This window comes from Podarcis pityusensis (genome assembly GCF_964106645.2).
Source record: "Podarcis pityusensis genome assembly, chromosome: 15".
Lineage (NCBI taxonomy): Eukaryota > Metazoa > Chordata > Lepidosauria > Squamata > Lacertidae > Podarcis > Podarcis pityusensis.
Window position 1 is genome coordinate 3,016,482 of NC_138040.1, and position 24,019 is coordinate 3,040,500.

Genomic DNA, 24,019 nt, shown 5'->3' on the forward strand with positions numbered 1-24,019 from the left:
TTTTAGCAGCGCTTAACTTTAGCCCAACAGGGACGCAGCAGCAGCTGTGCCGTACGGTTGGCACTTAATTTTCCTCTAGCGGCAAACAAAAAGGAAGTTATATTTCTGCTGCCGTGGAGTACTCTAACAGCTCTGCAAAGCTACAGTTGGAGGTCAAGCAAAGGCGCAGTCCGCTCTCATTTTCCATTCAGACTTTGTATTTTGGATGAATCTGCCATGTCGATTTCTCTCTGCTTCTCACACCCCAAATCTTAAACTCTGTTCACATTTCTGTAGGAGGTTGCAGATTATTGATTCAGTGCCCTTTTAAAATATATGTGGTGTTTTTTTTGGGGGGGGTGTTACAGTGGCGCCTTGGTTCTCAAAAACCCAGAAGTAAGTGTTCCGTTTCTGAACGTTTTTCGGAAGCCGCATGTCCGATGCGGCTGTCGGCTGTTGTTTCCGGGGCACCTGCACCAATCAGAAGCTGCGCCTTGGTTTTCGAACATTTCGGAAGTCAAACAAACTTCCAGAACAGATTAAGTTTGAGAACCAAAGGATATATACACAAATAAAGCTGTACTCGATGGATGAAAGGATATGTGATATCTGACATGATTGAGAATTGTAGAGCCAAAGATGGAGAACTTTAAAGCGTTAAAATCGAGATGTGGAAAATATGGAAACAACGAGAGGCAGGATTGAGATTTGGAGATACGCTTCAAGGTCCAGACTATGAGAAGTTCCGAAAAATTAATAATTATGATTTGGATGATAATTTGGTCGTTTTTTATTTTAGTTTTTTATTTTAATTGATTGTAATTTGATATGTTAATTGGATGTTTTTTTATTGGAAAATTAATAGAAATGATTTAACATAAGTTTGAGAACCAAGGTACCATTGTATTGGGTTGTTCTTGTGTAATAAATATAGGGGTTGCTCGTGCGTAAGTTGCCGCCACTCCTGGCTAGGTTGCCTGGTTAAACCTTTTCTGTCTGGACAGCACTTCACTTCGTGGCTGTTTCAGTCGCTAGCAGAATCCGTCAGTGGGCGTTTCTTAAACCTTTTCCAGCATAAAAGCTGTTTGACGCCAAGTCTCCTCCTACTCTCCCTGCGCGGAAGTCTTCTGCGCAGGGAGGGTGTGGGTAGCGGAGGACCCGTGCTCTCCCCGCTGGTCTCCGGCGAGGAGTCCTGGAGCCCCTTCGCCGATTCCCCCATCTCCCTGGTGTTACGCTGATTTCCTTCCCCAGCTGATGAGCTGCCTCTCTCCCTGCTGGGCCCTTCTCTAGCATCGCTTGAGAGTCTTGCCTCCGCCTCTGGCTCCGATGTCAGTTCCCTGACATCTTGTTTTTATTTTGATTATGTATTTTGTGTTTTTATGTTGTGATTTTATCCTGTGAAACACCCTGAGACCTGCAGGTACAGGGCAGTATAACAACAACAACAACAATAATAAAAAAAAAAATTTAATCCCTGGACTTTTTTCACCATCCTCCCCGCTGCCAAGCGTTTCTTTCTTTCTCCTAGGGCTGCCCCACCTCCTTCTTCGCTACACTGTGGATTTAGATGTTGAGATGGAAAAGAAGAGGATGCAGTTTGAGGACCAAACATTCTCCAGCAGCAGCGACACCTCCTACACTGGGGATTCTTGTCCCGAACTGCAGCTCCACATCCTGGTGAGTGGAACAAGAAAGCGAGTTCTACGCTGTGGGTGCCCACCCAAGCAGCAGCTAAAATTGGGGGGGAGGGACACTGTGGTGGAAATCCCCTAAGTCATAAATGTTGGCCTGAGAGCACCATCTTTGCTGCAAAGTCAACGTGCATCGAGGATAGATCTGTCACTAGCTGAACAAAACCCCTCCATGTCTAGAAGCAATCTACCTGTTAGTATCAAATGTTGGGGACAATCAGCAGGGAAGGGCTACCTGTATTTGAGCTTCCCAGTGCTATCTGCCTGGAGAATGTTCCGTGGGATCTGATCTGTAGTTCAGGTTAGCAGAAGCGCTGTAGGCAGGTTCACTTTTAAAAAAATGATTTTTATTAACTTTCAATTTAACAATATATAATCACATCATTATTTTTCACTTTACTCTCTGGCTCCCTAGAGCCTATTGACTTCCTTCCCTCCCGTCTCTTGGCTTTTAAAATTAACCTTTATGTCCAGCATTTTATACATTTTTCAAATCTGATTAATTTCATAACAAAATACCTCAAAATTTAACTAAGTATAAAAAGGGAGAAAAAAGGGATAAATAAGTATAAAAAGGGAGCTTACAATGTTTTTCCAAATATCATATAAATTTACTCCAGTCCTTTTGGAATACTTGATCTTGCTGGTTTCAGATTTTCCCCATCAGTTTTTCCAATTCTGCAAAGTCCATCATCTTAATCTGCCACTCTTCTATCATTGGTACTTCTTGTTGTTTCCATTTTTGGGATGAAAGAGTTCTTGCTGCTGTTGTCGCATACATAAACAATCTTTTATCTTCTCTTGGTATCTCTTCACCTACTATACCCAATAAAAAGGCTTCTGGTTTTTTTAACAAAAGTGTTTTTAAACAATTTTTTAAACTCATTATATATTATTTCCCAGAATGCCTTTGCTTCTTTACAAGTCCACCACATATGGTAAAAGATACCTTCCTTTTCTTTACATTTCCAACATTCATTAGTTCTTGTCCTATATATTTTGGCAAGTTTTGATGGTGTTAGATACCTTCTATACATCATTTTCATGACATTTTCTTTAAGTGCACTGCATGCAGAGAAATCTCAATTCAGAACCATGTGGACTGGCACCTTGTTTTTAGTTTTAAACAAAGAGCTGTATATTGTGTGCTCTGTTGGAATGAGGGGGGAAAGTTAATTCATTTGATGTTCAAAGGTAAACCTGCCTAATTTGCAGATTCCAAAACAATATTTGGACTGCAACAAAGACATCCTTTAAAAACCACACTTCTCGAAATCTGGCAGTGTACTTTTCCGGATAAGTATCATTTACAAAAATGCATGCACTAGGGTAAAGTGTGCCTAACGGGCATGTACTGGTGAAAACAACTTATGGAAATCGGGGGGGGGGGGAGGAAGGGAGGGAATGCAAAATTGTGTAGAGTTGTGTGCAAAATTGCATACAAAAATGGGTGTGTTAAGAGAAATTCGCACTATAAAATGCTGAAGAATTTGGAAATTGCAAAGTGAGAGAAACCAAAAACTGATGCTTTGATGATTAAAAAGAGCTGTGTCAGGACCAGAGCAGGAATAAAACTAGAAAGCTGTGTTCAGCTGGGTCAGACTATCTGATCATAGGAACAAAGGAAGTGTCCACTCGTGTCTCATGCCAGTCAAGCAAAAATACAGATTAAAGGCACATTTCCATCCAGGAAAATGCACTCAGTGAGGATGTCAAGGTGGGCTTGTGAGAGGTGTGGTCTGAGGAGAGAGGGTGTGGTTTTGGGGAGAGTCCCAGGGGCCGGATGGAGAGATCTGGAGGACCGCATTCAGCCCTTGGGCCTGAGGTTCCCCACCCTTGCCCGGCTTGCTTGCACATTCATCTGTCCCTTTTTCAACTTCAATATCAGCCCTGCACTGATGACTGCTACTCTGACATTACTCTCCGCCTCACTTACGAGCTTCATGACCCTGACGGAAAAGTCCTGGACCACCCCAAGCCTATGCTTGATATGTATCAGAAACCTGAAGTGGATTTCCAGGTAACAAGAAATAAATAATGGTTTTTTAGGGGTCTTAACTTTGTCTAATCTTTATACTGCAAACTGCCCTGTGAGCTTTGTATGAAGGGCGGTATAATAATGATCACCATCATCTGTTAATTTGTGGCAGAGTGCCCAAGAGTGCTTCTGTGTGGTGTTGAAGCTTAAACTGGGGACTCAGCTACACTGCAAATAAAACATTTTGTAAAGTGTTGTAAAGTGCCTTATACAAATGTGACACTAGATGGCGATGATGAGCTATGGCAAATTCAATATATTTTTTTCAAAACATTTTTTTAAAAAAACGATTTTCGCAACTTTTTTAAATAGATTCCACCAGAGAAAGGCACCTGGAAAGGTGTGTAATATGGTCCCACTTACAGTTTTCTGGCTGCTGTTTGAGTTGTCTGAGCCCTGGCCAAATATTATGGGAGGAGCTTGCATAGAAACCAAACTGCCGTCAAAAGTGTCCTTCCCAACCAAGAGAACCCAAGTCCAAAGGGGGGACCTGGTAGACACCACTGTCTTCCATATGCAAAATTAAGGAGTTCAAAAAAACCAGATACCAAAACTAGGTATCTGATGCCAGCGTATCTGTCCATCGATATATGAATACTCTGGGCTTCAGCACCAAATGGAATGTAAAGCAATTAGTTCACTGGGTTCATGTTATTTTTATTTATTTTTTTGTTTCATAAAATTTATACACTGCTTGATTTAAAAAAACAAACAAACCTCAAAGGGGTTTATGAAAAGATCAAACAATAAAATCGAGAAAAAACAACAGCCATACTTTAAAAGTTAAAATACTAAAACAGATTAAAATTGCCTCAACGTTCTAAGCATCTGGGTAGGCTTGCCAAAACAAAAATGTCACCGTTTCTCAGAGTGGCCTACTTTGCAGGACTGTTGTGAGGCTGTAAACGTGAGATGACATGTGGGGTTGTCAGCCAACCAACTTCTACACAAAGTAGACCTAAGTGAGTTACGGCCATTAATTTCAGTGGGTCTACTCTGAGAAGGACTAACATGGGCCATTCCCATTTTGGGAAGGGTTGAGGTTGCTTGGATTCTGGTTGGCTTCAAGTGTTTCCACAGTGATGAAGATGGTAATAATACAATTTTCTTGTCCCTTTGACTCCCGACATCCCTGTCAGCTGCCAGTCATGGAAGACTGTGGTGACAAGTCCGTCTGCACACCTCGCTTGAGCTTAGCTGTTGAAATGGAGTGAGTCTTCTGAATGTGTTTTTATTTTTGTAATGTGCTTTTGGCCATCAGATAGGGGAAGGAAAACCCCATTTTGGGCCACATTTGCACCATCCACTCAAAGCGCTGTATTACCACTAGTCATGGCTTCTTCCCCCAAAGAATTGTGGGAGTCGTAGTTTGTTGAGACTTCTTAGGAGCCCCACATTCCCCCCACAGAGGTACAATTCCCAGAGTGGTTCAGCAGTCAATCTCTCTTCACAGGGAACTCTGGGAATTGTAGGTCTGGGAGGGGAATAGAGGCCTCCTAACAACTCCCTTTGGGACACGGGTGGCTCTGTGGGTTAAACCACAGAGCCTAGGACTTGCCGATCAGAAGGTCAGCGGTTCGAATCCCCGCAACGGGATGAGCTCCCGTTGCTCAGTCCCTGCTCCTGTCAACCTAGCAGTTCGAAAGCACCTCAAAGTGCAAGTAGATAAATAGGTACCACTCCGGTGGGAAGGTAAACGGCGTTTCCGTGCGCTGCTCTGGTTCGCCAGAAGCGGCTTAGTCATGGTGGCCACACAACCCGGAAGCTGTACGCCGGCTCCCTCGGCCAATAAAGCGAGATGAGCGCCGCAACCCCAGTCGGTCACAACTGGACCTAATGGTCAGGGGTCCCTTTACCTTTACTTTAACAACTCCCTTTAGAAACTACAGCTCCCAGAATTCTTGGGGGGGGGGGGAACCATAACTATTTAAAGTGGTATCAAAATGCTTTTCATAGATGGTGTGAAGTAAAATCCATTCACTGAGCCTATGCTGTAGAGGAAGCGCATAAATTTAACCAGAAATGTCCCTTTCCAGACATACTTTTTATTGTGAATTCATGATGATTTGGGCTCACGGTGGTATCATGGTGGTTATCAGCAATCCCACTTTTGCTACCGTTTCTGGATATAATAATAATAAATAATAATAAATTTTATTTATACCGCGCCCTCCCCGGCCAGAGCCGGGCTCAGGGCGACTAACACCAATAAAATCACAGTAAAAACATAATGGGGGGGGGGACCAATTTAAAATACAGTTAAAATGCAATTTTTAAAATGCAGCCTCATTTTAAAAGTAACCGATAGATCAAGACCATAAGGGGAGGGAAACATAAGGGTCAGACTGAGTCCAAACCAAAGGCCAGGCGGAACAGCTCTGTCTTGCAGGCCCTGTGGAAAGATGTCAAATCCCGCAGGGCCCTAGTCTCTTGGGACAGAGCGTTCCACCAAGTCGGGGCCAGTACTGAAAAGGCCCTGGCTCTAGTTGAGACCAATCTAACCACCTTGCGACCTGGGACATCCAAAATGTTGTCATTTGTGGGCCTTAAGGTCCTCTGCGGGGCATACCAGGAGAGGCGGTCCTGTAGGTGGTGATCTGGGCTGTCTGACAAAAGTTTCAGTTTTTAAGATGTCACAAGACCTTGCGCTGTTTTTACAGTGTCCGCGGGTCTTGAAATACTATCTCTTATTTCATTACAGGAAGGAGCTGGTGGTTGGCTCCACCAAGGAACTGGCAATGAAAATCTATCTGTCCAACAGCGGCGACAACTCCCACATGACGTCTCTGGTTCTGCAGTACCCTTCAAACCTCCATTATAAAAACGTCCAAGAGGTCATGTCTTTCTTTGAACTTTCCCAGGGTTTAACTGGTCTTCTGTACCCCAATCTGGGCAGGTAGGGGGGCTATAGCGCATTGGCAGAACACCTGCTCTGCCTGCCTAAGGCTCCAGCCTCTCTACATAGGGCTGGGATGATGACTCCGTGCTGGGAAGCCTGAAGAGCCACTGCCAGTCAGTGCAGACAGTACTGAGCTATATGACCAAGGGTCTCACATGGGGAAAAGGTATATTCAGAATCACGAGGACAGGAATCTCACTTTATTTTGCGCCCAGAAAGTCCCAGGCTCAGTTCCCAGTATCTCCAGATATGAAACATAGATGGACAAATAGACTATTTCTATTGAATTCAGAACCATGATGACTAGAATCTTGTTGTTTTTTTTAGGGGAGAGGAGCCACAGCTCAGTGGTATAGCATTTATTTCGCACGCAAAAGATCTCAATTCTAACCACTGGCATTTTCAGTTAAACTTATGGGAAAGGCCCTTTCTCTGCCAGACCCCCTAGAAAGCTGCTACTGGTCAGGACAGATAGCTGAAGGGTCTGACGTGGTATAAGGCACTGTCTCATGTCCCTAGCTATTTCCTCAGGTGCATGCTGTATCAAAAGGGGTTTCTGGGACATTCTGGATTGAAGGAAGATTCCTGCTCTGCCCCTCCCCCCATGTCTCAACAGATTTCCTCTTCTGTCATCCACTGTGACGCACCTCAGCCAGTCTCAGTTTTATTCTCATCTCTGCGCTGCAAAGTTGGCCATCCGATCTTCAAGAAATCTACCGTAAGTTCAATTTGTGCAGGCATTCAGCTACTCCCTAGACTTCTGCCTGTTGCCTTTGACACCCACCTCTGCCAGCCATTGGCTGAGCTGCTGCATGACATCATGGAATGTTTGGCGAACATTCCAGCCGCTCAGACGGTCACGAGAATATTGATATACGCAGCACCCGCAGTGCTTTCTCAGAATGCCAGATGTGCCAGTAGGTTTGGCAACCAATGTGAGAGTCAAACCAAACAGCTGTTTCAAAGGCTGCCCATCAAAGCTTAAACATGGAAGGACGAGTGCAGGATTTGATTATTTTGCTTAAATACTCATTATCTAGTTACAGGGTAAAGGTAAAGGGACCCCTGACCATTAGGTCCAGTCGTGGCCGACTCTGGGGTTGCGGCGCTCATCTCGCTTTATTGGCCGAGGGAGCCGGCGTACAGCTTCCAGGTCATGTGGCCAGCATGACTAAGCCGCTTCTGGCAAACCAGAGCAGCGCACGGAAACGCCGTTTACCTTCCCGCCAGAGCGGTACCTATTTATCTACTTGCACTTTGATATGCTTTTGAACTGCTAGGTTGGCAGGAGCAGGGACCGAGCAACGGGAGCTCACCCTGTCACGGGGATTCGAACCTCCGACCTTCTGATCAGCAAGCCCTAGGCTCTGTGGTTTAACCACAGCGCCACCCGCATCCCTAGTTACAGGATAAATTGACATAAATCTGATATCAGGAATCACAAGACAGAGAAACCTGTAGGAGAACACTTTCAATCTCCCAGGACATTCTATACAAGATCTCAAAGTAGCTGTCTTATTACAAAAGAATTTCAGAAATAGACTGGAAAGAGAAGTGGCTGAATTGCTACTTATTACCAAACTTAAAACCATGGAGAGACCTGGTCTGAACAGAGACATTGGATTCTTATCTCATTATACATGATAAGCTGTTTTTAGCCATCTCACCCCTTGCTTTTTCCTGTAAGACCAATTGCAGTCGTCAACAGGTTTACCACACCTATCAGCCAATCACCCATTCCCACCACCCTTCTGAGTAATACCCCTCCCCACCCTCTCACTATATATAAGGGTCTGGTGACTTCTGTTTCAGTGTATCTGAAGAAGTGTGCATGCACACGAAAGCTCATACCAAACTTAGTTGGTCTCATAACAAACTTAGTTGGTCTCTAAGGTGCTACTGGAAGGAATTTTTTTACTCATTATGTAATTCTTGCTCTCTCTCTTCTTTCATTTGCTGCACAGGCAAATTTTTCAGTGACCTGGCAACTAGATGGGAAAAAATTCCCCACAGAATCTGCTAACTTCATGCTTAACGTTACCAAGTAAGTGGTCAGTCTCTGCTGAAAACTATTGACTCGGACAGGGCAAATGATCATGTTTGGCGCATTACTTTTTTATGCCTGGTGTTTTATTAACGTGCATTGCCAAAGTGGATTGGGGTGGGTGGGTGAGCTGGAATCTCCAGAGGCCACTAACTAGGTTGGAGAAGGCTGTTTTAGAGTCATCGGGTACTACAGAAAGCTAACAGTCATGTTCTGGGGAAAGAGGTGGGATATAAATGAATAATACAACTCATCTATTTGATTTTCACAGTGCCAACAAAAACAGCACAGCCCTGAGAGAAGACCGTTCCCTGGGTGTGAAATATGCCATGAACGCCATCCTCACCAGGTCAAGTCTTCAGGATTAGCCAAAACTAGAATGTCTCTTTGGACACAAACAAATGAGCAAGACTTGGGCTATGCTTAATTTTTTTAAGCTATTTTTGATTTTGATCCTCTTTTGAATGTTGTGGTCTAAACCACTGAGCCTCTTGGGCTTGCTGATCGGAAGGTTGGCGGTTTGAATCCCCGCGACGGGGTGAGCTCCCGTTGCTCTGCCCCAGCTCCTGCCAGTCTAGCAGTTTGAAAACACACCAGTGCAAGTAGATAAATAGGTACCGCTGCGGCGGGAAGGTAAACGGCGTTTCCGTGCGCTCTGGCACTCATCACAGTCCTTCGTGCACCAGTAGCGGTTTAGTCATGCTGGCCACATGACCCGGAAAACTGTCTGTGGACAAACGCTGGCTCCCTAGGCCTGAAAGCTAGAGGAGTGCTGCAACCCCATAGCCGCCTTTGACTGGACTTAAACGTCCAGGGGTCCTTTACCTTAAACCCGTTTTCAGTTGATAATTTTAAGGTTTTATTTTCTGCTTTTCCAAATGTTAGAGAGTTGTTTCTCCCCTCCCTTCAAGCTGTATATAGATTGTGTTAAATAAAATAAAAAAGTAGTAAAAATAACTCCCAGCAGCCTGGCCAGTGACAAGTCAGGAGTCGAACATCTGGAGGTTACCACCATAAACACTTAGTATCCTAGAAAAGCCTCTGGTGTGTCTGTGGGCAGATCCGAATAGATCCACGAAGACCAAGGTGGCATTAATGCATGGAAGTGTGTGTGCAACACCCAAGTTCCCTCTGCTCCTTGTGCACTGCTGATGCTTTGTTTTGCAATGATCAAACAGCTGTCCAATTAATTTATTTAAAAAATGTTTGTCCACAGGCAGCTTCCAAATGTGTATGCGAGTCTGGATGAAAGATCCTCCCACAGCACCCAATTCACCTTTAATGTAGGTACAAAGCCGCTGTACTCTTCCTCTCATCCCAAAGGTTCACTGTTACCTGATGTCGGTGTTTTATATTTAAAAATATAAAAATCTTTGCAGATCACAGGGAACCAATTTGGGGCACAGCTTGAGTTGCGGATCTGGGTCCCGCTCAACATAGACAACCGCCAGATTGCAAGCATAAAGAACGTGGCAGGGGTGCAGGTAAGTTTTCTGGTTTCCTCCCACTTTTTAAAAAAATAAGCACGTGTGAGTATAGCTATAAAGATATGGAGCTGCTGGGATGATAGCGCAGTGCCAGCATCTGCCCCACTGCCTCTTAAGGGGGCATTCCCCAACCACTGGTGGCTGGTTGCTCATTCGGGCTGCTAAGACAGAGAAGGCAGGGAGCCCAAACAGGGAGTGGAGTCAGAGCTAGCAAAAGCCAACTAATTCTAGCCCATTCTAGAATCACCATATTTTTTGCTCCATAAGACACACCTAGTTTTTAGAGGAGGAAAGCAAGAAAAAAAATATTCTGAACGAAACAGTGGGTGTATGGTTTTTGTGGTTCATGCAGTGGCCACAGTCATGTGATTTGACGGTGAGTTTGGGGTAGCCCAATGCAAAAATCCTGAGGATCCATGTGCTTTTACCTCCCCGTTCCCAGGCAGTCTCCTTTATCTCTAACGTCCCTTATCTCTCTCCCCTATCAGCGGCTTTGTTTCAACACCCACTTCCATCTTTCAAAAAAAGAAGAAGAAGAAAAGCATGATCTGCTTTTTGCCCCTGGGCAATTCAGCTTCAGGGACCACGCATTCGCTCCATAAGACGCACAGACATTTCCCCTTACATTTTAGGAAGAAAAACGTGCGTCTCATGGAGCGAAAAATACGGTAAGTTGCCAGCTTCCATGCCAAGGAAGCTGGCAACCTGGACTTGGTTGTAAGGCAGGCTGAGGTTGGGGGAGCAGTTTGTGATTCCCCCAATGGACCATCCTGCACATCTGTAGCTCACCACCACCCTTCAGCCCAACAGGTGTGGGGGGGGACCTCTCTGGCCCTCCAGATGTTGCTGAACTACAACATCAGTCCAACTAGCATGACTAGTGGCTAAGGACGATCGGACTTGTAGAACAGCACCTTTTCTGTAGCCTGGGGATAAAGTAAAACCTGGCTAGACTGACGTGGTTCATTTATGTGACCTCTGGGTTTATTAGGCTGGGGCAGGGCAGGTAGAGAGGAGAGCCAATGAACCTCAAGGGTCCTACTAAAGAGACATGGGTGTGGTACAATTTATAGTAGACAAACTGTATAGTTCCAACCATTACAAAAATACAGTCATAAAAAATATACGTACATACATACAAGTTGGACGCCATATAAATCTTTACCAATATAAAACAGTGCTCTTAACAGGTTTAATACTGTGAAAGTTAAACTAGCTACAGTCTGCGTGTTTTTTTTTAAAGGAACTATAACATTGAAGGATAAAATCCTGCAAGATTTTTTTTAAAAAAAGATTTAGAATAAAGGCTTTAATTAAAGATGCATGGACCTAAATTCTGAATTAAATGTTTTTGAACTGAAAGCAATTTGGTGGAGAGGAGGTGTAAATTAGGCTGAAATCTATTAGACAAAACACAAACCAATTATTTTGAAGATCCATTGCAATTGACCAAAGGTGAAACTAAAAGTTGAGAGAAAAAACGCCTTATCTTTTATTATATACATAAATCATAAGGAATACCTGCGTGCTTACAATAGCACCCGAAAGTTTCACCATTCGACAACCACAAGGCTCGGTTTAATCACTGAAAGAAATTGCTTGTGTTCAGCAAATCTGTGGCAGACTTGAAGCTGAGAACCTCCTCACAGAACAGCTTGAGCTGCTTGTGCGCTTGTTTCAAGGAGGAAGTTGTTGGCTTCCTCTTGTAAGACACCTCTTTCAGAAGTTTGTCTGCTAAATAGTGAAGCCACAAGACGTTGCTGTGGGGGAAGTAGTCAGCCCAGCGGTTTGCGTTCTCCTCTCTCATCTGCCTGTAAATGTCAAACTGATAGTCACCTCTGCCTTGGAAGATCTCCTCATCAGTGGAGAGATCACAGTACACGGTTAACCCATCCCTCTCCAGCCTGGAGAAGGTGTAGTCAATAATGTTGACAAGGATGCCATGGGTGGGGAGAGTGTGGGTCTCCCCATTCAATCTAAAGCTCACCTTCTTTAAGGGGGTTTTCTTCACCAGCACATTGCCCCAGTGGAGATCTCGGTGCTCAAAGTGCAAAGCTTCCTCAGCCACGGCCAGCGAAGCTGTGACTTGGTGCAAGATGCTCTTGGAGGCCAGCACAGAGTTCAGCTGCCGGTTCTGCATGTATTCCAGGTCCATTCCTCCATACTCAAACTCCAAGACCACAAAGAGCTGCCGGTCTCCAAAGAAGTCTGGCCGGTTGTTTTCAGACACTCTCAGCCTGTGGTATTCATCCCAGGCAGCCAGGAGACGGTCAGGGTAGCTGCCCTGGACACAGTGAATGGAATGCAAGCTGATAAACCCAGACGTTTGGTGAACCTCCTCATCTGCCAAAAGGCTGAGCTCTTTTGAAATGATGATCTCGGGTAAGATCTCACCAAAGGTCTTTTGAGGTTCTCCGTTGACTTGGTCGCTCCCTTCAATGGGGATTATTTTTAAAGCTGTGAGACCCCTTTCACCCTCTGTCCTGAAAACCTCCCCAAAAACACCTTCTCCAATTTTCTCACACTTCTGCATCTTATCGGGGGTGATGCATTCCTCAAAGGAGATGGGGCCACTCTGATGGCATTCCCTGTAGACTTTTTCCTCATCCGTTAGAACCATCTCTGACATGGCAGAAGAGGTCATGGACGACAGCAGGACCATAGAGGAGGAAGGGGATATAGAGTAGCTCAGTTTTTGAGTGAAGGGGGTCTTGGGAGTCTCCATCACGGAAGGAAGAGAAGCATTGGCAACGCTGCTGCTTAAGCTTTCCACCTCGGACAGGATGATCTTTTTCTTGTGGAGAGAAAAAGAAGCCCGGATCCTGCGCCACAAGCTGGAGTTCTTGAATGAGCACTCTGGAGACAGAATTGACGAGGAAAGATAGTCTTCCGTTTTGTTGCATTTCAAGCGTTCCTGAAGGAGGGAAGGATCAGCCTGCCTTTTCCGCCCCAAGTGCCTCTTCTGCCTTGCTTTCTCAAGCTTCCCTCGTTGTCCCCATCGACTGGTACTGAATCCACTGATGCAGGCTTTTCGACCAGTGCCTACGGTGCTACAGGTGGGGACCAACTTTCTGCTGGTGTCAGATAGGCCACAGAGAGAATCTGACTGCAAAGTATGTTGTTTTTTCCAAGAAAGGTGGACTACTGCTTGTTTTTTGGTGGACTGACTAGCCAACCAGTTTGGCACCACTCGACTGTCCAGGAGCACAGTGGGCTGAAGCTGGGGGCTACTATAGTCTTTTATGTTCTCATTCCCTTCTTCCGAGACCGCTCCATTCAGCTCACCGACTGCCTTTGGAGAACTGGTGCATGCTTGAACTGAGACACGCTGCCTCTTGTTAGCAAGAGGCGCTGCATCTTTTGGCAAGCAGAGGTAAATCTTGTCATCATGCAAATTGGCTTGTAGCTGGAAAACACCCGAAAGAGGCTCTTTTGGTGACACTGGGAGGCTCTGGCCATGATCTGCACCCGGGCTTTGACTGGGGCTGACCACATAACACCCCGGCGAGATTGTGAACCCTTCCCTGTTTTGCAAAGATGCTCCCATCTCGCTGCAGGAATTGCAAGACTGCAAGGCAGAGCTGCTTTTGAACAGTGGATGGGGTGAGCTGCTGCAGTGCGGCTGAAATAACGTCACTGGCAGAGGTTCAGCCTGGGAATCCTCGTGCACAGACTTCCGCTGTAGACTCGGGACATCCTCCAGGGTGAAGAGCTCCAAGCTGCCTCCCATCTCCCTGGCATCCCCATCCATCTTCATTGAGCTCAGCTCAGAGAGGCCATCGCCGCCGCCACGACAGCAGTCCTCTCGCAACACTTCCTGCAGATCGTCGGGATGGAAGCAGCAGGTGTAAGAGGCAGGGCTGCTGCTCTGCAGGACAATCTCCTCGCCTCCCTCTTCCTCCAAATCCCTTTTCGCCAGCTGCGGCAGCTCAGGGGTGCTCGACAGCAACGGGAACCGTATACTCAGCCCTCTCTGGACCGGCTTCCGGCGGCGCTGAGTGACGTTCCTGCGCAGCGGGGTGGGGGGCACAAAGGTGTTGTTGGCAGCAGGCCGGCCCCCCAGCTCTCCTTGCGGGGCCTTGTTCTCCTTGGCCCCCTTCCCCTTTTTCTTGGCTGTGCCCTTCCTGCTGGGGGGCTTTTTGCGCAGCCGGGCCTGCCTGCTGGGTGGCAGGAAATCGGAGTCCTCGGAGGAGGAAGGAGGGGCAGCCGGGGCCTTTTCCTGGGTCGCCTTGGGGGGCAGGTAACTCAGGTCTCCGAAGGAGGAAGAGGCGGCCGTCTCTTCGAAGGACAGGGAGGAGGAGCAGCTGCTGCTGAAGAGGCGCTTGCGGTCCACCGGGGGCGAGATCCAGGGGGCGGGAGGGGGCAGCCGCCTCAGCCCAGCCCGGCGAGCGGCAGCAGCGGAGGCCGCGCCCGGCCCGCCTCGGCCTAGTCCCCCCCGCAGCCCCGAGTACGTCCTCAGCAGCCGGGCCCGAGGCTGCTCCATGCGAGCGGAACCAGGAGGCCCAGCCCGAGCGCCCCTCACCCCACACGGGAAGTGGTCGGCCGGAAGCGGGCGAGGGGGCGGGACCCTCGAGGGGCGGGTTCCTTCTCCTGCGCTAGGCTACGGAGCGGAGTTCGGCGCGCCCGCCACCATTTCAAAGCCAGCTCTCGCGAGAACCCCGGCGGAACTTCCCTTAAAGCTGCCTTCGCGAGAGGCTTCCGCGGCCACCGCAGCCAATCGGGAGCGCGGCGCAAGCCTCTCGCGAGATTTTTCGAGAAGAGGTGGGGTTGGGGAGCGGTTTGCTCCTTCCCATTACTGTCTTGCCTTTCCCGTCTCTATGGTAGGGAGCGCCGTCCCGCGCTTCTTTCCTCATTCTTTTCCTCATTTCCTAGAGGAAAGGGGAATAAGGACGACGCTCTACACCTTAGCGTCGGGTTGGGTTCTTGGTCGCCATTTGAAGGGTCAGGCTGGGGAAAGCTGCGTTCAGTTGAGGGTGTGTGGCGGGATTATTCTTTCTGCTCCAGATATATATATCTGGAGCGCATATGTATGTGTGTGTGTGTGTGTGTGTGTGTGTATATATATATATATATATATAGTGTAATATATATATATATATATATATATATGTATGTATTATAAATAATTAATGGGTGGTATGTACTTTTATGCACAGAACCATTGAAATTAATGAACGTTAAGCCCATTCATTTTTATGGGTCAACTCTTGAGTATAACTAGCACTGAAAAAATAAAGTATTTCTTTTCCGTTTATTGCTTTTATATTCTTAATATTCAGGATTTCAAAGCAGTGCGCATAAACTTCAAAGAAAAAACGTACGCAACAAAAAATACGAATCCATCGTGAGAACAGAAAACCGCCTTAGAATGCCTGTTGAAACGTTTATATCCAGCTGCCTTTGCATCCTGACTAATGTTTCCCCCCATGAATTCCGCCCCCCTCAGGATTGCTTTGTACAGTGTAATTTTTAAATTGCTGCCACTAAAATGAATTCCAAACACAGCAATCTGCAATAGGTGGCGCATTAAGCACATTGTATTTTAATATTTTGTTGCAAGCCGCCTAGAGTGGCTGGGGTATAAATTATTATTATTATTATTATTATTATTATTATTAATTAAATAGTTAATGTCCTTTGAAATGATACATTTGAAAATTGCTAATAATTAGAAATAAAGTTTCTCATTACCTGCCTCCCCAGAGCTCACCATAAACTATATGGTTGAGCATTGTATCAGCTGTTTATCACTGTACTGTTCAAATAAACATGTAATTAACCAAGTAATTAAAGCCAGGCTGCTGAGGTCCCTGGTGTACAGTAAGACGAGCACCAGCAGCTGGAACTTTTACCATCTGCTAACTTTCTTTCTCCTCTGTACAAACGTATTTAAGTCAATATGTGTTTTTGGGGTTTGTTTTTTTTTTTTTTGTAATGCCAAATTCATTCTGTGTTTGCCAAATTGTTGGTTTTTGTTCTATTTGACCTCCATGGCCTGTTTTGTAAACTGCCTTCTTCCTCGCCCCCCCCCCCCATTTTTTGATTGTATTTTTATAAGAGGTGGATGTTTGTCGTCCCCAAAGCCGAAAGGAAGCATCAAAATAAACTCAATCTATTTTTTATTATTTTTTATTTATCAATTTATTAAAGGTCCTTCTAGAATCAGCCCTACATTTGTAGCAGGGGCATAAGAATTCTAGACTACAAGGTAGCAATAAAACACTTTTCTTTTCTTTTTTTGGCTTTTTGGTGGAGAGGGCTTGTGTTCCTATCTATGGCCCTTTGAGGATTAAGACAAATTCATGGCGGATCAGGCTTTCAATTGGCCACAGGCTATGAAGCCTACCTCCACTGTCAGATTCAGACCAACTATCCCTATGTTCCAGGGGCATCCCTGATTTAGAGAAGCTGTTTCTGATTAGAACCCGGAATGTCCCACTTTTCCTTAGGATGTCCCTGTTTTCATTGGAGGGTATGGAGTTATCCAATCCCCAAGCTGTCTGAAGACAATCCTGTATAGGGAAGTTTTTTTTAATGTTAAATGTTTTTATTATGTTTTTATATATGTTGGAAGCTGCCCAGAGTGGCTGGCGCAACCCAGTCAGATGTGTGGGGTATAAATAGTAAAATTATTATGGAATGGGGCGTCCCTATTTTCATCGGAGAAATGTTGGAGGGTTTGCAAATTCAGTATGCCTTTCAATACCAGTGTGAAAATAGGATGTTGTCATCAGGCTCTCACTGATGCAGCAACAGCTTCTCCCTTAAGTCCTTTAATTTCAGTGGGTCTTCTCTGAGTAGGAGTAACATTGGGTACAAGCCAATGTTATTATTTTAAAAGAGGCAACAGTATATGATCAGAAATCTGTACGACTTTAATACTGCACAAGATCTATACATATAAAGCACACTCAAACATTGTTTCCCTGAAAGGATTACCCTTCACAGAGTTGCAATTCACAGCAGCTCTTAACAAACTACAGTTCCCGGAATTCTTTTAAATAAGGAATGTGTTTAAAGGTATATTGTGTACATGGCCTAAGTGCTATGAGTTGTATCAAATTAAGTGTTCTGAAATTAGTGCTGAAATTAGACCATGCCCATTCATTCCCGTGTTGCTTACTCTGAGTATGACCAACATTGGACACAACCCTGTTTCATTCATTTTTTCTCCTCTTTCATCAGAATACCACTGTGTGCAAAACAGACCTTGGACGCACAGACTCGAAGGTAAAAATAGGGCTGTGGAGGGAGGAAGCATGTTTGCTGATCATACTCCTGCCCTTTTGCCTCTCAAGAAGGCAGCTTACAAGAAATCCATACATACAAAAATTGGTGGGGTGGGGGGAGACAGAGAAATTAAACAGGAGTGAAAAAACCAAATAACCAGGAGTTTTAGTTTTTTTCAAAGCAAACAAAACCCAAATGTAATTAATAGGTGACTTTTTTCTACCAACCAAAATCTGTGGGTTACAATCAAAGGCTGCTTCTGTTACCAGAAACAGGCCCGTTGCAAATTGTTACCAGAGAAATGGTGCCTTTTGATGGCCCAACTCCCCAAGTTCATTACCAGCCACAGATTAATGAGCTGAGGCAGAAATCAAGTGAAAGCAAAGCTGATTTTTTAACTACTGTATCCGTTGCAACAGAGTCCCACTCCCCTTTTGTCAGGAGGTGAAGGACCCAGAACTAAGTAAAAACAACTCTTCTTGAAAGTTTGCATTTTGGCATGGAGAAGGACCTCCCCTTCTGCAGGGTCATCTGGGATAAGTGTCAGGGTTACATCACATACTAGGTGGAGTCAGGCAAACCAGAGTGTCATATTCCTGAGTAATAGCTTGTTTTCACACAGTTCCAGACAGAGTTTACACAAAGTATTGACAATGGAAATAGAGTTTGTGAATCCAGGATTCTCTAAAACAGATCCTTCAGTGAAGGTGGAGTTGCATTGTGCACAATTATTGTCTCTCTTCCGCTCTGTTTTGAAATATGTGCTATTTCTCTGTCAGGACAGCGAGGGAGTTGGATACCAGCTCGTGAGTTGTACCATCACATCAGAGAAGGAGGACGTGGTTGTGATGGCAGAGCTACCTTTAGCCAATTCCTTACAGGTATATGTTGCGGGGAGAGATTCTTTTCCAGGGGCAAAGATCCACCACTGAGTAGTAGATCGGGGTGAGGAATGTCTGGCCATCGGGCCAAACTTGGCCTGACAGAGGTTCAGAATGGACAGGTGAGGCTGTTTCCCCCTAAACCCCATAGCCAGCATCATATGTGATGTCAGGCATGACTGGAAGCCTCAAAGTGCACTCCTGGTTGTGCTTTGGCAAGAGAAAACAGGCTTCGGCTGTTCAGCCCAAAGCCTGCTAGATCGACTGCATGAGTTCTCTGCAGGGAGCGCAATTGTGAAGCCTGGGGAAAAAACTGGTGAGTGCTTTGACATCCTCAGGTGCTTTGACGTCCCGACTTTGGGATTTCAAAGTGCCCAGTCCCTTGATGTAATTGTGGCGTCAGGTGATCAACAGGTAGGTGGCCCTGTCCTCCTTACAAATTTGACCCAAGAGGCTAGAATCTGGTCCGCGTAGCCTTAATAGTCCCCTCTCTGCACCATGGAGAAACTTTGAAATTTAGAAAGCTGCTTTGTGTTGAATCAGATCCTTGATCTATCTTTGTCTACACCAGGTGTGGGAACTTCTGACCCCTGAACTGTTGCAGCTCCCTTCATCTCAGGCCATTGGCCATGCTTGCTGGGGCTTGAATCCCAGCTTGGGAGAAAGTCAGGATATAAATGCAGTAAATATGTAAAGAAACAGCAGAAGGGCTAAAGGTTCCCCACGCCTGGCCGATACTGGCTTTCCTCATTTAACTATTGGAATTATTATTATTATTATTAATCATTTGTACCCTGCCCATCTGGCTGGGTTCCCCAGCCACTCTGGGCAGCTTCCAACAAAGATTAAAAATACATTAAAATGTCACACTTTAAAAACTTCCCTGAACAGGGCTGCCTTCAGTTGTCTTCTAAATGTCAGGTAGTAGTTGTTCTCTTTGACATCTGGTGGCAGGGCGTTCCACAGGGCGGGTGCCACTACCGAGAAGGCCCTCTGCCTGGTTCCCTGTAGCTTTGCTTCTCACAGTGAGGGAACTGCCAGAAGGCCCTTGGCGCTGGACCTCAGTGTCCGGGCAGAACGATGGGGGAAATTCCAGTTGGGTGTCGTAAACATTGCTGTCACTTCTTCCGCTCCTTCCTTTTAGGTCTTAGAAAACAGGACTGACTTGCTGGTTCGAGGGGAAATCGTTTTCGACAGGAACCTTTACGTGGGCCTGAATGCGGAAAATTACAAAACAGAGGTAACTGGCGGGAGGCAAGGCACTTCAGGCCCTTTTCCACAGGGAAGAGTGAACCGGAAGTGAGAAATGGGGCTCTTTTCAGTCCTTAGCACAGCAGGGCCAGCCCTATCATTGGGCCCTGGGGAGCAGCGTCCCTCTGCAACTGGTTGTAGGGGGTCACGAAAGGGCAGCAAATGTTTAATAGCATGCTTTATTATCTTATGGTTGGATTTTCACTGTGTTTTTCTATACCTACACACCCAGGCAGCTGTGAATGTGCAGTCCACTCACGTTTATGAGGGAGCGGAAACATTTAAACATTTAACATTTAATACTTAATACTTAGATTAGCCAAATTGACAGATATAATAAGACAAAAACCAAAAAGTGAAGTTAAAAAAGAATGGGAGTGCCTAAATGAATACCTCAAAAGTCAAGGTTCGAGGGCAGAAATCTGGCTGAGTCTGGAATAACCTTGTGAAGTGAAAGGATATGAAAGAAGGATTTTTATCTAGATGTTAGGATAGAGAGGATAAAGAAAACAGGAAGACAGAATGAGAGATAAAGGAGGTGCTGTGGGATTGGTGGAAGTCAATGTTTTGTTGTTGTTTTAGTGTTTATAATATTAACTTGTAAGATGGATTTGTTTGTTTTTTGTTTTGTTGTTGTTGTCTTTTTTAGTTTTCGAATGTTGATTTTTGTGTGTTGTGTATTGTTATCTTTTGATATCTTTCGTGTTGTTGTTGTGTGGAAAATACTAATAAAATTCATTTTTTTAAAAACCATTTAACATTTAAGGTTGTAGCAGAGCGCTGAATGCCTCAAGGTCTTAGGATCGCTTCCCCTGCAAAATGCATCCGCTTCCCTTGTTTCTGTTTTGCCCCTTGTCCGTAGATCAAGGTGATTTTGCTGAAGGAGAAAGTGTTTGATTTCCTTCCCTTCCTCATCGGCAGCTCTGTGGGCGGCTTGGTGCTGCTGCTGCTAATTACCGCCGTTCTTTATAAGGTTAGTATTCCTTCCATGGAGCCGTGTTTTAAAAATAGGCTAGATCAAGTCAAATCCGATATTTACTGTCACGGTCGATGAGCAGCGTTGAAGAAGCAAAGTAACAAGCGTGTCAGATGCATTATCCAAATGACTACAGCAGGATAAAATAATAAGAGCAGCACAGAGTGAAATAAAACGGGCACCAACGTTTCAGACTCTTGTAGTCATGTCACGAGCTCCAAAGAAGAAAAGGGTACATCATGTCTGGGGTCAGTTCCTGGCGGGTTTTGCTTGCTGCAGCACAATGTTTGGCCACACTGAGAGCAATAGATGCATTTTAGTCGCAGGGGAGTAAAAGGACGTAAAATGCATTGGTTGCCCTGGCAGATTTAATTAAAGGGGTTCAGTAAAGATTTTGCACAGATCTCAGCCAAGGAGCAATACAGAAGGACTTGGGCCACTGACTCAACCTCTCCCAGAGGCGCTGGGGCGCTTGGGCTCGTGGTAGGGGGTGGTCCAGATTGTTTTAGGATGTTGTCAGTGGGAAGATGCTGATATCTGAGTTGCTGCTACCAGGGGTGACTTTAATAATAATAATAGTAATAATAATAATAATAATAATAATAATAATAATAATATATTTATACCCCGCCCTTCTGGCTGAGTTTCCCCAGCCACTCTGGGCGGCTTCCAACAAGTGTTAAAAACAACACAGCATCAAGTATTAAAAACTTCCCTAAAGAGGGCTGCCTTCAGATGTCTTTTAAAGAGAAGATAGCTGCTTATTTCCTTCACATCTGAAGGGAGGGTGTTCCACAGGGCAGGCACCTCTACCGAGAAGGCCCTCTGCCTGGTTCCCTGTAACCTCACTTCTCGCAATGAGGGAACCGCCAGAAGGCCCTCGGCGCTGGATCTCAGTGTCCGGGCTGAACGATGGGGGTGGAGACGCTCCTTCAGGTATACAGGAGCGAGCATCAAGGGGGTTTGGTACAGACCACCGCAGAAGGGTTTTACACCTGGGAATGGGTTGTAGGTCAGTGTTAGAGCACCTGCTTGGCATGCAGAAGGTCTCTGGTTCAACCCCCAGAATTTCCAGGCAGGACTGGGTAAGACACTGGCATAAAACATTGGAGGGTCACTGCCAATCAGCAGGGAGACGGCATGGTACCCTCCAGATGTTGTGGGATTCTAACTCCCAGCAGCGCCAGCTGCCAGCAGGGTCAGGGATGCTGGGAGTTGTAGTTGAGGAGCATCTGAAGAGCATCATGTTGGCTATTGCTGGTCTAGAGAACTTTGAGCTGGGTGGGTCAGTGCCTTGACTCTGTATAAAGCACCTTCCCATGTATATAAAGGGATGAGGAGCCTGTGGCTCTGGACTCCGGCTCCCATCATCCCATGACCATCAGCCCTGCTACCTGGTGCTGATGGGAGTTGGAGTCTAACAACCTCCTGAAAGGCACAGTCTCCCTTTCCCCCATCCATGGGATTAGAGTGAACTTCTATTGGCACAGGAGCAAGCAAGGGAGTTTGTATTAGAAACTTGTATTCTTTTACACACATGAAAGGCGTCTATTACTATTCTCTGCCTTTAAAATTGAAACTACTGTTGCTGCTGTTGTTGTTGCTGCTGCTGCTTTAAAAAAAATGGAACAAATTAGCCGGATTCCCCATGGCTTATTTCTCCTCTCTTTTCAACCCCTTCTAGTGTGGTTTTTTCAAAAGAAAGTACAAAAATAGGATTGCAGAGCAGTGCGATTCCTGAGAATGAAGTGGAGAGAGATTCTGGGATGGGACGATGAGTAACCTTCCTCAGACGTGCGAGGCACAGTCAGATTGGAATTCATCTTCTTTTTATTAATGTATTCCTTGCTGTAGGCTGAAAATAAACCTTTTGCCCTAGTCTTGGGTTCCTGAAAACCACTGTTATGGATTTCAGTGCACTCCCCCCAGGTACTCAAGGGCACACAGTACCGGCACCTCTCTTTTTGTTGTTAAAAATTGTGGCACTCTCTGTAATAACTTCATGGTGAGTACCGGCACCTATTATTCTAGAAAAAAAAGCACTGACGGATTTTATTTGGGAGCCTCATGGGCCTGTGTGGATTTTTTGAGGCAACCTCGTACTCCACATGGCTTAGTTCACAGCCAGCTTGAGATTGTGAACGTGTTTTTTCCCACCCATTCTTTCACTCCTGCCATCATCTCCCATTTTCCATATTAAGGCCGTGACCCAGGGCCCGTGGTTTCGCCATCAGCCAATGGTTTTCCTTCCTCAAACCTCCCTCTCCCCACACTCTGTTTTAATAACCTGCCAAAGACTCCTGGGGAACACGGGAGCCTTCACACTATTTTTGTGGCCTTTCTTGTCAGCCTAATAAAAGTATTGCCCTAATATTGTGTTTGTTTTTGGATTTTCCCAGTCTTTGATTCCATATAAAAGGTAAAGGACCCCTGACCATTAGGTCCAGTCGCAAATGACTCTGAGGTTGTGGCGCTCATTTCGCTTTACTGGCTGAGGGAGCCGACATTTGTCCGTAGACAGTTTTTCCGGGTCATGCGGCCAGCATGACTAAGCAGCTTCTGGCAAACCAGAGCAGCGCACGGAAATGCCGTTTACCTTCCCGCCGGAGCGGTACCTATTTATCTACTTGCACTTTGATGTGCTTTTGAACTGCTAGGTTGGCAGGGGCAGGGACCGAGCAACGGGAGCTCACCCCGTCGTGGGGATTCGAACCGCCGACCTTCTGATCGGCAGTCCTAGGCTCTGTGGTTTAACCCACAGCGCCATCCGCATCCCATTGATTCCATATAAAGAAGAACAATTGTTTATTTAAAAGACTGGAGCGAACTTAACTTTGCAGTGCCCCAGAACTCTTCATAGTGGTTGCAGGGCAGCTGCCTACAATCGGCTTTCTCCCAGCAGCTGCTAATTCAGTGGTAGACTGCTCCTGAACCTGGAGGGTCCTTGTAGTCACCAGGACTAGTACTTATTCATGGAGCTTCCACTCTCCGCAAACCATCTGAGCCCCTTTTAAAACTTTCCAAGCTGGTGCTGACATCACCAGTTCTTCAGGGTAGAAAATTATCTATGTTTATTAGAAGTGGCATGAAAAATTATTTCTTTTCCTGGATTTTTCTTTGCCTTCTGCCAATCTGTTTTGTTGGCTAACCCTGAATATGAAACTTGAGTATTATGAGAGGTAGAAAAAATGTCTATCTTCTTTCTTTGTGACATACCTCGGGTTAAGTACTTAATTTGTTCCGGAGGTCCGTTCTTAACCTGAAACTGTTCTTAACCTGAAGCACCACTTTAGCTAATGGGGCCTCCTGCTGCCACCGCACCACCAGAGCCCGATTTCTGTTCTTATCCTGAAGCAAAGTTCTTAACCTGAAGCACTATTTCTGGGTTAGCGGAGTGTGTAACCTGAAGCGTATGTAACCTGAAGCGTATGTAACCCGAGATACCACTGTGTTTAATATTATGAACGTCATTACTCCCACCACATCCCATCCCAACACAGTCATTTAAGTTTCAATGCAACACTTATCAGGGTGTAATTTCTA

At 45.6% G+C, this 24,019-nt stretch overlaps 2 protein-coding genes across 2 annotated transcripts in view; one reads left to right on the forward strand and one right to left on the reverse strand.

Annotated features, from left to right (window-relative positions):
• The window catches only part of ITGAE (integrin subunit alpha E), a gene marked incomplete at its 5' end in the record, with an annotated part of 59,605 nt that extends 37,233 nt beyond the window's left edge, over positions 1–22,372 (forward strand). The window contains 14 exons of the mRNA XM_080983329.1: positions 1,508–1,656; positions 3,559–3,690; positions 4,848–4,918; positions 6,410–6,542; positions 7,224–7,325; positions 8,572–8,651; positions 8,923–9,000; positions 9,868–9,934; positions 10,031–10,135; positions 17,324–17,368; positions 18,148–18,249; positions 19,394–19,489; positions 20,363–20,473; positions 22,161–22,372. Coding sequence (XP_080839455.1) covers positions 1,508–1,656; positions 3,559–3,690; positions 4,848–4,918; positions 6,410–6,542; positions 7,224–7,325; positions 8,572–8,651; positions 8,923–9,000; positions 9,868–9,934; positions 10,031–10,135; positions 17,324–17,368; positions 18,148–18,249; positions 19,394–19,489; positions 20,363–20,473; positions 22,161–22,217 — 1,328 coding nt within the window. The 3' untranslated portion in view covers positions 22,218–22,372. The remainder of the gene's footprint in view (positions 1–1,507; positions 1,657–3,558; positions 3,691–4,847; positions 4,919–6,409; positions 6,543–7,223; positions 7,326–8,571; positions 8,652–8,922; positions 9,001–9,867; positions 9,935–10,030; positions 10,136–17,323; positions 17,369–18,147; positions 18,250–19,393; positions 19,490–20,362; positions 20,474–22,160) is intronic.
• On the reverse strand, positions 11,181–14,771 carry HASPIN (histone H3 associated protein kinase). The gene has a single exon (XM_080982875.1). It carries the CDS (start codon positions 14,619–14,621, stop codon positions 11,721–11,723), a length of 2,901 nt encoding a protein of 966 aa, XP_080839001.1. The 5' UTR covers positions 14,622–14,771; the 3' UTR covers positions 11,181–11,720.
• Positions 22,373–24,019: the final 1,647 nt, after the last annotated feature.

Excerpts from the sequence above, each read along its gene's own strand:
- HASPIN (XM_080982875.1), bottom strand. The coding sequence starts at position 14,621 with ATGGAGCAGCCTCGGGCCCGGCTGCTGAGGACGTACTCGGGGCTGCGG.